This window comes from Leishmania braziliensis, chromosome 36, assembly GCF_000002845.2.
Source record: "Leishmania braziliensis MHOM/BR/75/M2904 complete genome, chromosome 36".
Lineage (NCBI taxonomy): Eukaryota > Euglenozoa > Kinetoplastea > Trypanosomatida > Trypanosomatidae > Leishmania > Leishmania braziliensis.
The window spans coordinates 2,672,506-2,683,984 of NC_009327.2; the positions used below are offsets into that span (position 1 = coordinate 2,672,506).

General features: G+C 51.5%; 7 protein-coding genes across 7 annotated transcripts; all 7 read right to left on the bottom strand.

The window, feature by feature from the left end:
• Positions 1–505: 505 nt before the first annotated feature.
• On the bottom strand, positions 506–1,606 carry LBRM_35_7340 (conserved hypothetical protein; the record flags this gene model as incomplete). The annotated part of the gene is made up of 1 exon (XM_001569293.1): positions 506–1,606. One exon carries the CDS (start codon positions 1,604–1,606, stop codon positions 506–508), a length of 1,101 nt encoding a protein of 366 aa, XP_001569343.1.
• A 619-nt stretch (positions 1,607–2,225) lies between these two features.
• LBRM_35_7350 (conserved hypothetical protein) lies at positions 2,226–3,122 on the bottom strand (the record flags this gene model as incomplete). Its single annotated transcript, XM_001569294.2, has 1 exon — positions 2,226–3,122. The coding sequence occupies one exon, from the start codon at positions 3,120–3,122 to the stop codon at positions 2,226–2,228; it is 897 nt and encodes a 298-aa protein (XP_001569344.1).
• A 775-nt stretch (positions 3,123–3,897) lies between these two features.
• LBRM_35_7360 (putative eukaryotic translation initiation factor 3 subunit 8) lies at positions 3,898–6,093 on the bottom strand (the record flags this gene model as incomplete). Its single annotated transcript, XM_001569295.1, has 1 exon — positions 3,898–6,093. The coding sequence occupies one exon, from the start codon at positions 6,091–6,093 to the stop codon at positions 3,898–3,900; it is 2,196 nt and encodes a 731-aa protein (XP_001569345.1).
• Positions 6,094–7,134: 1,041 nt separating this feature from the next.
• LBRM_35_7370 (putative U1A small nuclear ribonucleoprotein) lies at positions 7,135–7,629 on the bottom strand (the record flags this gene model as incomplete). The annotated part of the gene is made up of 1 exon (XM_001569296.1): positions 7,135–7,629. One exon carries the CDS (start codon positions 7,627–7,629, stop codon positions 7,135–7,137), a length of 495 nt encoding a protein of 164 aa, XP_001569346.1.
• Positions 7,630–8,082: 453 nt separating this feature from the next.
• LBRM_35_7380 (putative acetyltransferase) lies at positions 8,083–8,964 on the bottom strand (the record flags this gene model as incomplete). Its single annotated transcript, XM_001569297.1, has 1 exon — positions 8,083–8,964. The coding sequence occupies one exon, from the start codon at positions 8,962–8,964 to the stop codon at positions 8,083–8,085; it is 882 nt and encodes a 293-aa protein (XP_001569347.1).
• A 502-nt stretch (positions 8,965–9,466) lies between these two features.
• On the bottom strand, positions 9,467–9,841 carry LBRM_35_7390 (cytochrome c oxidase subunit I; the record flags this gene model as incomplete). Its single annotated transcript, XM_001569298.1, has 1 exon — positions 9,467–9,841. One exon carries the CDS (start codon positions 9,839–9,841, stop codon positions 9,467–9,469), a length of 375 nt encoding a protein of 124 aa, XP_001569348.1.
• A 1,113-nt stretch (positions 9,842–10,954) lies between these two features.
• On the bottom strand, positions 10,955–11,479 carry LBRM_35_7400 (conserved hypothetical protein; the record flags this gene model as incomplete). The annotated part of the gene is made up of 1 exon (XM_001569299.1): positions 10,955–11,479. A coding segment is annotated over one exon (525 nt), but the record flags the coding sequence as incomplete, so codon positions are not given.

An 11,479-nucleotide genomic window follows, 5' to 3' on the forward strand; every position in this document is an offset into this window, starting at 1 on the left:
AAAGATTGCGCAACCGACTAAAACTGGAAAATGAGATAGAAAAGAGAACAGCAGAGAAAGCAGCTTTCTACTTCGATAGCGCAGATACAACAGTGGAAAAAAGACATAGGAATGAGTACGTTGCTGCCAATTAAGCCACCGCAGCAGAGCACTCACCTACCCATTCGATTTTGCCATCATCCCCCTCAAAAACAAAGAGGGGTGCTCGGTAGGCACGTAAGGACAACATCTGGTGAGAGTGCGCGCAGTTGATCTCTTCTCTGATGCTACTCACTACCGAAAAAAAATCCCGAACGGATACTTCCCCAGCGGCCCTCACTCTTCCTCTTCTTCTTGAAACAAAGAGTGCACACGAGATTGGTCAACAGCGAGAGCAGGGCGCCGCCATTGACAGCAAAAGGGAGATCTATGCACTCATAGAAGGATGCTCGAGCAAAATGTGTACAGAAGACCACGTTAGGAGCAACACATAAAGTACATGAAAAGCTGCCTTCTTGCGTCTCGGCTAGTCACCGAGCGACCTAGCGAGAGCGTCGCAAAGGTCTTTAAGCTTCTTGTTCTCCTTCTCAAAACGGATGCTCTCATCTTGGTAGAAAAGAAACTCCTTGCGAAGCTTTGACATACAGGCGCTGTACGCCAACGTCTCCTCGTCAATGTTTCCCTGCAACTCCTCGGTCTTCAGCATGTACATTCGACGCTCTGAGTTGGCCTTATTAATGCGCTCGCGCAACTGCAAGCTCTCCTTTTCTGGGTTCAGCGAAACGCCCATCATTGTGACGCCCGACAGCGCCGTATCACGATCCTTGATTGCCGACTCTGTGGTGTACTTGGTATCCGTTAGGACATCGACAATCTTTTGATTTGCCTCCTCAAGACGCTCGATTTCACGCAGAAGCTGGCTGCGCTCCACCTGGATGCGCTGTGCGACACCAAACAGCTCCTTGACGTTCGAGTCCGCATACGTGCTCACATTCCGTGTGAACTCACTTCGCAGCTCCTCGACACGCTGCTGCTTCAAGTTGATAAGGGCGGCCATCTCTCGCTCCTTCTTCGAAAGAAAGTGAATCGTGCGCTCGCGCTCCCGAGACAACTCCTGCACGGTCTTCAGAAGCTCCTGTGCCCGTGTCTCCTCGCCACCGCTCGGGCCGTGCACTTTTTTCTTCAGCAGGTTTTGCAAGTCGTCCAGCATTGACATGAGACGAGCCACCGTAAGGCGCTTCTGCGCGTCCACTTTTTTCTCCTTCAGCCCTTTGATCCGAGCAGAAATCTCCCCGGCCTCTGTCTCAACACTCTTTTTCGCGCCGTCCGCCTCTATTAGCTGGCTAACATACTCCTCCCGATTCGGCCTCAAAGACTGGCTGCTTTGTGCCTGGTTGTTTTCGAGCACCTGCTTCGCGCGGGATGCAGCTCGGTACGCATCGCTAGCGGCCGCCTTCGACGCTTCTTGCGAAGCTGTCTCGAGGTGAGCGTCTGCCAGATCACTGTTAAGCCTCTGAGACTGCTGTCTTTTGTGCAGAAGCGCCTCCTCTCGCTTCATGAGTAAGTTTTCTAACTGCTGCAGCTCACTCCGCAGCTCATCGATAGACTCCTGAGGACCCGTTGACATCTTGCTTGCGCACACTCAACAAAGTCAAAAACGAAAAAGAAACTGGGCTCTAACAATAAGCTATGGAAGAAAGAACACACAAAAAAAGACCCCACGTCCCGTCGTTGCCTAGTAGTGTTCAATAGGCTACGACGATGCGCGTAGGTGGGAAATGCAACCGAACCGAAAGGGAAAAAGAAAACGCAAATGTGTGCCGTTCTCGACTGCGACGAGTCTCAATACAAAAACACTCTGCCCTCACACATATATGAACCACGTTATCCACCCAGGAGGTCACGCGAAAGTGACGAAGTGATAGCAAAAGAACACATAGAAAAGGACAAGAGAGAGATAAGTTAATGTAGAGTGGTAACGGTCACGCAGACAACGAGGTAGCGAGAAGAACAGAGAAGCTAAAGGGTAGAGGTCGCACATTGCGCAGCGGCGCTTCATTCGCGGCGTAAGCCACTGGAAACGACGGTTCCCATATGCCACCCCCTCTTCATAGATACTGGTTGCCCAGGAAGCAATAAGAGCGCACTCGAAAGCGATGCGCCCCGGTGCGAAGTGCAAACGAAACAAAGCGCACGTATTATTCTCTCTCCTTTTTCGTCTTAATGGGCGCCCGTCGGTTCTGTGACTATGATGCACTGTTTCGATGAGACAGTGGTTGTCCCTCGAATGCCTCTGTCACGGGCGCTGCCGTCTTCGGTGGCATCGGCGGCGAGGCCTTCCGCGGCTGAAGAACAAGGGCGTAGTAGAAACCGAAAAGGCATCTCTGTTCCTCCTTGACATCGTACAGCATACTCTCACTAATCCACCCGTGATAGTCGTGCACAAAACACATATTACTGTTTGTAGCATTGTTAAACCAGCGAGCCAGCTTGTTCAGCCGCGGATACGTTGCCTTTCCGACATCCATAACAAGAAACAGTCCGTCCTCCTTCACGTACTGCACTGCAGAATCAAAGAGATTGCGGGCCTTGGTTTCGTTCAGGTTGAGGAGCTCGTCACGAAGAAGCACGCAGTCGTACTTCTGAAAGCCAGAGAGCTGTGTGTCTGCACGTAGAACGGTAGCGAAATTCACCGTACTGCCAACCCAGTTATGGTCGTTACGAATCATAAAATCAAGCGTCATGGCGCGCCGCCGTTTCTCCTGCTCCTCCTCTGGCAGCGCCTCACTTGAGCGGTAGTGACCATCGTCTACAACCCTTTCCTCGATTAGAAACTCAACACAAACGGCCTTGGACATCTCGTACAACGCTACGTCCTTTTCGTCATACAGCTTCGGAGAAAGGTCGAGTACCTTACCGTGACAGTACTTTCGGTACAGCTGGCGCGCACATCGATAGATGAGAAACTGAGGAAGAGAGCTAATGCCCAAGAAAAGCGCGACACTGCCGATGGCAGTCAAGAAGAAGCGATTTCTGCCCTGAACAATCTTTTCGTACTTTTCCCGCGAGATCTGTGCCGGCTGATATGAGCCAGCTGCTGCAGGCTCTAGCTTCGGCCTCGCGCTGCTGCCACTTTGAAACATGGTTTGCCTTTCTCGATTCACATCAAACGAATACCAAGCCGTCAGTTCCTGCTACTGCCAGCAGGGAAGTGGGACAGAGGAGTAAGGAGGAAGAAGCAGAAGGGTACATCGTCACAGCGACAGGCACGATAGTCAGATTGTAGTGCTCAAGAGCTTCCTCTCGCTCAAAAGAACGAGAACAGCCAGAGAAAGGCAAGCCCCATCGTCAGGAGATGATGAGGCATGACGACAAGGTGTACCAATTCACAACACGCTCGGGGTCTTCATGCACTCGGTTAGAGCACAGCAACAAGGCAATGCCCAATTAGCAAGTGCTTGATAAGACACCACAGCAAAATGTCCATGACAGGCACTCGCTGGCACTGCAACGAAGCAGCAGCCAAGCAAACAGTCAGGTCCGATAGCGAACGGTAGCGTGACAAGACGCGCCTCGCCAGTCCATTTTCTGGATCTAGAAACAGGTTTTAAAAAATTACCTTAAATACCCAATCGCCAACCATTACCTTGACCCCAAGCACCAACGCTCCTAAAACAAGTACGAAAAGCCAGATCTGATACGTGCACAACAACACCGAGTCCTGCGCCACACGAACAACGACACGAAACAGACAAAAACGAGGAAAGCCACTTGTGGTGAGCTTTCCTTTTTCCCCTTTTCTTAGTTGTTAGACACATGTTCGCCACTACCAAATTTGCGGCAAGTACACACTACTATAGCGTCGCTTATTTCTTTTCTTTTCGCGTCTTCGTCAGCGAAAGGACCACTCTTACAAGCCTAACGGCCGCCACGGCCACGTCCACCGGCACCACGGCCGCCAGCACCGCCTCGGCCACCAGCAGCACCACCGCGACCGCGGCCACGGCCACCGCCTGCACGAAGGCGGCTTTCACAGTGCTTTGCCAAAATGGAGATGCTCTCCGACGTCCCCTTCACCAAGTGCTGGAGGCGCGTCGCATTATTTCGGTCCAGGTACAAGTACGCGTCATCGCGGTCCCAGTACGCGCTGAGTGTGGTGTTCTCCGACAGCATCTCGTTGACTGACCGACGCACGTCGCTTTCCTCCATGTCAAACTTGATGGCCAGGTTGGCGACGGACATGGTTGAGAAACTTGTACGGTTCGAGTAGCAGAAAACGAGCAGTGCAACCTCCTTCAGGGTCTGCAGATACAGTCTGCGCGCCTCCTTGCCCGATGGGAGCGTATCGAACGTGGTCATCGCCTCCACCTGCTCCTTGGCACTGATGTAATTACCAGCCTTCAAGTGCTCGTACGCAACAGCCACCTGCTCCTTGAAGGAGAACGGCTTTCCCATGAGATCTGGTGTACGCGTGACAGTGTTGTACACGTAGCGCTCCATGTGATTGCGCTCGTACGGATTCTGCGCCTCCATCTTCACACCCATGATGAGGCCAGAGAGGACGGACGCCAGTTCCAGCTGCGCGATGGGCATGTACATGTGGGGAGGAAGAAGCAAGTGGCGGTACTCCATCTCCGCGTGCTCGTCATCGAGTACCGACTTGGGCGGTGGCGACTGCCCGATCAGCACCTGGTTTGACCGAAGGCTCCAGATGGTGCGCAGCAATTGGTGCGCCGTGGGAATGTCTCCCGCGATGAACGCAGCCAACCCGAGCTGCGCAATGGCCCTATTTAGCAGGATTGCTAGTGGGGCATCGGCGACAGTGATGCTGTTGGCCACACCCGTTCGCAGCAGGTAGTCGCGACCCTCGCGGTACAGGCCACACAGGCCGTACTGGTATGCAACGTGACACACACCCGACACTGAAAGGGCAGCACTTGGCTTTACTTGAAGGCTAAGCTTGTGGAGAGCGCGAACAGTATCAAAGACAGACTCTGAGATAATGGTGAGAGTGTCTGTCGAGGAGAGCGAGTTGTAGAAAAGCTGATGAGCCTCCTGACGGCGCTGGCCGAGAATATCGAAGAGGATGGCAATGCACGCCTTTAACGGCTCAGTCCTCTTGCGGACCTGATAGTAACCTAGGGCACGATCAGCGAGAACGGCGAGGTCGTTCTCGAAGGCGATGATCTTAAGGTACTCCTGGCTGGCCACCTCCTCGAACTTCGACTTGTTCACTAGCTCTGTGTGCAGGTACGTCAAAAAGCCGTGGATGCCGCCCGGCACGACAATGTTACGTGCGCTCACCGACGATGAGTCCTCAACGAAGCGCACATTAGTGGCGGCGATCATGCGACTGAAGAACTTGGCACCCCACTTGAAGGCACGCTCCCAGGTGTCGGAGCTCACCAGCAGCTTGCGGCTGTCGCGCCGCAGAACAGTCGAGACCGCAATACCCATGGCGGAGATCTCCAGGTTCGTGTACCCCTTGCGGCCACACGCGCGAATCACCTTCTCGATCTTGCCCACCAGATTCACTTCGCGGGAGCCGGAGATGTCCTCAAGGATCTGCGCGTACTCAGACTCGGTCAGCTCCGCACCAGCATCCTCGTCCTCGTCCTGCACACCGTCTTCGTTCTCCGGGCCCTTTGCCAGCTCCTCCAGCTCCTTTTTGTAGAGCTTCTCCGTCTCCTCGACCAAGGCGACAAGGTCCTTCAGGCTCTTAAACTCCAAGCGATTCGCAAAGTCCTCGCGCGCCTTGCCCTCCAGATACTCCGCCAAGTTTGGCATGTCCTGAAGGCAGTTCTGCAGTGCCTGCGGTGCCACCTTGTACTTGCGCACAAAGTTGTGTACCTCATCGCGCATGTGCTTAAACGTTTCGAGCGCTTCATGCCACGACTCGTTGCCAGCATTGTAGTCGAACGTGTCGCAGAGCGCTTGAATAGAGTTGGCCGCCTTTTCTTTTTTGGGAATCACCTCCTGGCGCTCCTCAAGCTCCTCCTCATCCGTCCACTCAAACCAGAATGGGTTGATCTGCGTCTCCGGCACCTCCTCGCGGAGCAGGCTCTTCTCTGACTCACTGTCGCTATCGCTGGAGCTGATCGCGAAGAAGTTCATCCTGTACGAAAAAAGAAAACGTTCGGTTCACGAGAAGAAACTGCAATCTGAGTATTCTGCATTGTGACGCAGAGTGCGAAGAGAGTGCGAAGACAAGTAAACAAGCATACAGAGAGAACGTGCAGACGCGCGAGGTGGATTTTTTTCCACGAGTAGAACTCCAATGCACCAGAAAAAGGTCTATCCGTGCATGTCTTCGTGAAACAGGCGTAATGTGTGGAGACACAAGAGCCACGCCGTGGCGCATACAGACCGTCCCGGGGCGAGTGTCTGGTCCTCACGGAAGCAAACACTATGCTTTTCCTTTTTCTTTCCACGACCACTACAGCAGCTTACGGTCTTTAAAATAGCAGATCCATAGCGCGTGCCACACATAGGCACACACAAAAAGCTCCTCTGTCCTTGTCCAACGAATACACTTATCTCATGAGCGCGTCCATCATTTGCAGCGTGGTGCTTACACTGCAGCGTTGACCTGCTTCCGTACTGCACTCCATCAGGTTTTCCAGCGAGGCTCTGATACGGCGCCACGCAAGTCGAAGCTCTTGAGAACCGAGAAGCTGCCTGCCATGCCACTTCACCACATCATGTAGTCTTGCAGCAGCCGCGACACACTCCTCGGTGCGTAGGCATTCGCACAGATGCGGTATATGCCGGGACACCTGCTCTGGATACATCGCGGCCACTTCTTCCTCTGTCAGGGTCAAGAAGGATTGCTCAGGAGTCACCAGGAATGCGTCCTCCTCATCAGAAGCCATCTTTATTGGGATTAGCCATGAATGAGAGCCGCCCAAGAGTCGCACTTGGTTGTTGAACAGTAACACCGCCGCTTTCAGCTCACGGTCCGCCTCGTCCACACTTTCGCGGTTTACCTTCTCGACATCCCTGATGCATCTCAACAACGTCGTCGCATCCATTTCTTCTTCGTCGTATGTGTGTGTCTCGTACCCTTGCTGGCGTGCGTGGGGGCGACAACGCTATGGAGTGACAGAAAAGTCTTACGTGGAGGCGAGAAAGCAGCAGAGAGAAAGTAGTGACGCGTCACGGCAGCTTTCGCAGGTAAGACACAAACACCTCAGTACCCCACCTGCTGGGGTGAGACAGCAGTACCTCCTTCAGGAGTATCGTATCCTCAACAGACTCCGCCACGACAAAGCAGCTGTTCACCCCCGCTGATGTGATCGCGACAACGCCGGCAATGTGCTTCAGCTTCACCACCACGGTCAGATAGGGTGTGTTGCGCACGAGCAGGTACTTTGAGGGCTTTGTCGCCACAATGTACCCGCGAATCGGTGAAGCTGGTGGAGGTGAGACATGCAGACACAGTGCCCGTCCAAAAAGCGGAAAACCGTCAAGCAATACCAACGCCTCCTGTGCCGCCGAGGATTCTGTGAAGGAAATCATCGCCCGACTCTGTCGCACGTCCACCACAATATCCTCCACAGATTGCACCCTCTCGAATAGCCTCAAAAGTGTGCGTCGAGTATGTTCGAGGCCTACGGGGAACGCTACATTAGTCACCTCGATAAACTCCATACTGTTCGGAGTTGGGTTTCTCAATTTGCAGCTCGGATTCTCTCTTTTTTTTCCCATAAAGGAACAAGTGAGCTGTCACCTGGACCTCTGAAGGCAACACAGAGACCATGATATGCACCCCAGAAAAGGGTAAGAGGATCAAGGTCGCTTTTTAGGACACAGCGCCGAAGCACAAAGAGCTAAGCAGAAAACGTTTTCACACAGAGAAGCTGGTACGGAGAGACAACAACAGAGAGTAGAGTAGAGCTTCGGGCTTTAAAAGCTGCCTATGAAGACGCCTTCTCACCCACAAACCTGCGGACATACAAATGAGTAGGTTGTCTATGCGAGCACCAGTTGCTCCCCCAACACCCCTCTTTCACTTGATTTTCTGCTACTTAGTCCGGGCAGAATCGTCTCCTTGTAGTAGAAAGACCTACAAACACGCTCAAATATATATATGTCTTCAAGCGCTCATGACGGCGCGCTGGTCCAGTAAAGCTTTTCAGCGGCCAGCCGCCGCTGTAGAAGTCTCGTCTTCTCCGAGGCATTAACGACCAGCAGTGGTCCTTGCTTCCCGACACTAAAAAGAACATCCAAGTCCTGCAGCGCAACTAGCACATCTTCAATAATAAGACTCGACGCCTTGCTCAGCTCCCCTATCGTTATCGGGATACCTCGTTCCTCCAGCGCAAATACAGCAAACAGAACCTCCTCCCGCCACACTCTGCGAAAGAGAGCATTTCCGCTCGTGCTAAGTGGGCGCTCCGGGGTCCCAACAATACCCTCCACCCGCGCCATCTCGTATGACAGCCGGACGAGAAAGCCACCATACCCTTTCGATCGAAAAGGCGGCAACACCATCACGCAGGATAGAGTGTTAACACAGCTCGTGCTGCTTGTCCATTCCTTACTGAAGTAGCCCACAAAGTGAAACCCCTCATCATCCACCTCGAAGAGCGCCATAAATGAGAAAAAGTGGACGTCATCAAGTGTCACCTTGTCGACAAGGAACAGCTTTGACAAAAGGCAAATTCGTCGTGCCAGAGCAACACACTGAGGCTTTCTACCATCGAGCGCAAACACACAAAAGCGATGCTCCTCGTCCCTGTAGACCTCATCGCCTGGGATCCAGAAAGCATTACGACAACCTTGTACATGCTGCTGCAAATGACCGGCGTGTGCAAAAATGGAGAGGCAAGAGTCACAAAGGAAGACGGTGCCTCTGTCATTAAAGAGTCCTCTTACATTCTGTTCAGCCACACCGCAGAAAGTGTGGCGGGGAGAAACAACTCGAACCGATACACTCTTCGTGCTATCCTCCACACCGCCATCGGATGTCGCCCTACAAATCATTTCTATACCACGAAAAGTTGGGGAGGGACAAGAACACGGTTAGAAAAGCAGAGAAGTGAAATAAAAACTAACCATTACATGACATTCATCGTGAAAAAAGCCTACGCTGTACGTGCCACACAGCAATACATACACACCAACCTCTTTCAGGCAATACCCGCTTCTAACAAGAACGGAAGTGCTACCACAACGCACTACGGGTAAAAAAAAAGAAAGGATACAGCGTCAAGACGCTACCGTGGTGACCGGTAGCGCGATCTTAGCGGCTGGCAGAGATACCTTCAATCCAGCCATTATTTTTCTTTCTTCTTTCTTCTTTTTTTTTTTTTGATGTCCCAGCACCACCATCATGGTAAATGAAACACTGGAGGAAATAGACCCAAAAGTACAACCTTTACAGCCAAAAAAAAAAAAAAAAATGAAGACAAAGCTACAAGACACCGCTACATGCTCTTTTTTCTAGTTTTTCTTCTCCAAGTTCCACCACTGAAACTCGGCATTCCTAATGGTGACCTAGCTCCACAGCTCCAGAAGCAGGACGATAGGTAGCTGGACCAGCAGCATAACCCTCACCAATATCAAAAGAGAAGTCCCATGGCTTGCGGTCCTGGGAACGCCAACCATAGTCCAGAACGCTCGGACCACCACCTGAAATGTCATCCAGCTTCGCCCAGAAGCCGTCCATCATGATCGCGCCGACAAGAAGGAACGGGACGGTGCAGCACACGGCCATCCAGTAATTCTGCCCAGGCTTGTGGTACACTTCGCTCGACCAGTACCCGACACCACGCAGACCGAAGTTCGGTCGCGCCTTCGCCTTGCTGTTAAAAGCAAGCATATACGTGCGCTTGCCAACAGTGAGCGCCTGAAAGAACATTTTTGACACGGGTGAGAACAGAATAAAAGGCGATTGATTCCCTGCGGTGCTAACCATCTTCAGCAAGGGTACCATTGAGGTAACATAGCAGCCAATATATGTACGTGTTTGCACATTTCGTTAAGATGAGAAACAAAGAAGCGCAAAATGCAGGGAAGATATAGACATCGGAATATAGAGCACCATAAACAGATCCCCAGACCACACCTGGAAGTTTCGCTCGCCACGCCACCAGCAAGCATCGGACGAAAAGGGTTGCCAGAGTCTCCATAGAATTCGCAGTGCCCCCATAACTAACCCGCACTAGAGCACCGTATATATATATATATATACTCATTTCGTGCCTTTTTTATGTTTTTTTTTTTTTTTTCGTTTCACCTGACCGAAAAAAAGACAAACAAAGAAGAGCGAGTGAGAGGAAGCACCGAGAAAAAAATCTAACCCTTGCGGGTGAAGTCTATCCCAAAAAAATTTTGTTCATAACTTGCTCAAAACTCTGTCAACGTCTATGCAATAATCTTTAACGAAGATTGTAATGGAAAAGCTGCAATCGTTGAACAGAAGCGGCAAGGAAAGAGAAAAAAAATTCAGCAAGGAAAGGAAGAAAAAAAAAACAACAAGACATAGTTTAACAAGAAAACCTCAGCTGAAACCGTGTATTCCCTCAGTAGAAAGAGCGAATGCTACGATACGGACCACTACTGCTAGAACAGCATCAAAAGAGGTCTATACTTACGCTCACTCGTCCAGCGACTTCCCTTGATCTTTTTTCACTGAAAAGCAGCACTGTCCGGCTAAACAAAGAAAAGTACTCTCACTTTTTTTTTCAGTATAACGCAACTCGTTCAGAGTGCTGCCCATAGGACAACATATCACAAGCAAGCGAATCTTGAGCAATAAGATCGATCGCAGAATGAAGAAGATCCACCACAGAAGGTTAGACAGCAAGTGGCATCCTATTTCTTCTATGCGCCGACAAAATACCAAAACTAGGAGTGCATACATAAAAAAAAAGTGGAGCCGCCCAGTAAAAACAGAGAGGAAGCACGGAAAAAAAAAAAAGAAAAAAATGTTCGCGTCAGTACATTGAAAAAAAATTTTTTGCCCACTATGCTACAGAATACACCATGAGGGATTTTCGTCACTCGTGACTGCGAAGCTTCTCCATCCATATACGGCAGCCATACTCGCGGTAAAGTTCCTTGAGAAGTTGCACAAAATCAATCCGGGTGCGTGCTTCGTAATAGAAGGTGAGCTTCTTTTTGTCAAACTGGTATTCCGCATACGCAATCTCCATGGGAAGGCCATGCGAGCGTACCTTTGCCTGACAGAAGGCGGCAGCAATCGCCTCCGCATCTTTGAGATCTGTGGCCCAGTAGTCCACTTCCCGTTGCGTTGCGTGCCGCAAAATGCTCCCCACAGGCCCAGTGCATTCCACGTACGTTTTTTGAGAGGTGGTGTTGATCCGGATGACGACCCCAATGTCAATACCGCGGTCGCCTTGCACCACAACGTACTGACCTTTATCCACCACCATAGAGGAGAGAAATTCGGCTTGATGGCACTTGAATTGCACCAGGGTGTTGCACACCAACGGCCCACAAGGAGCTGGAGGGGCGCGGTATCGTTTTCCTGAAA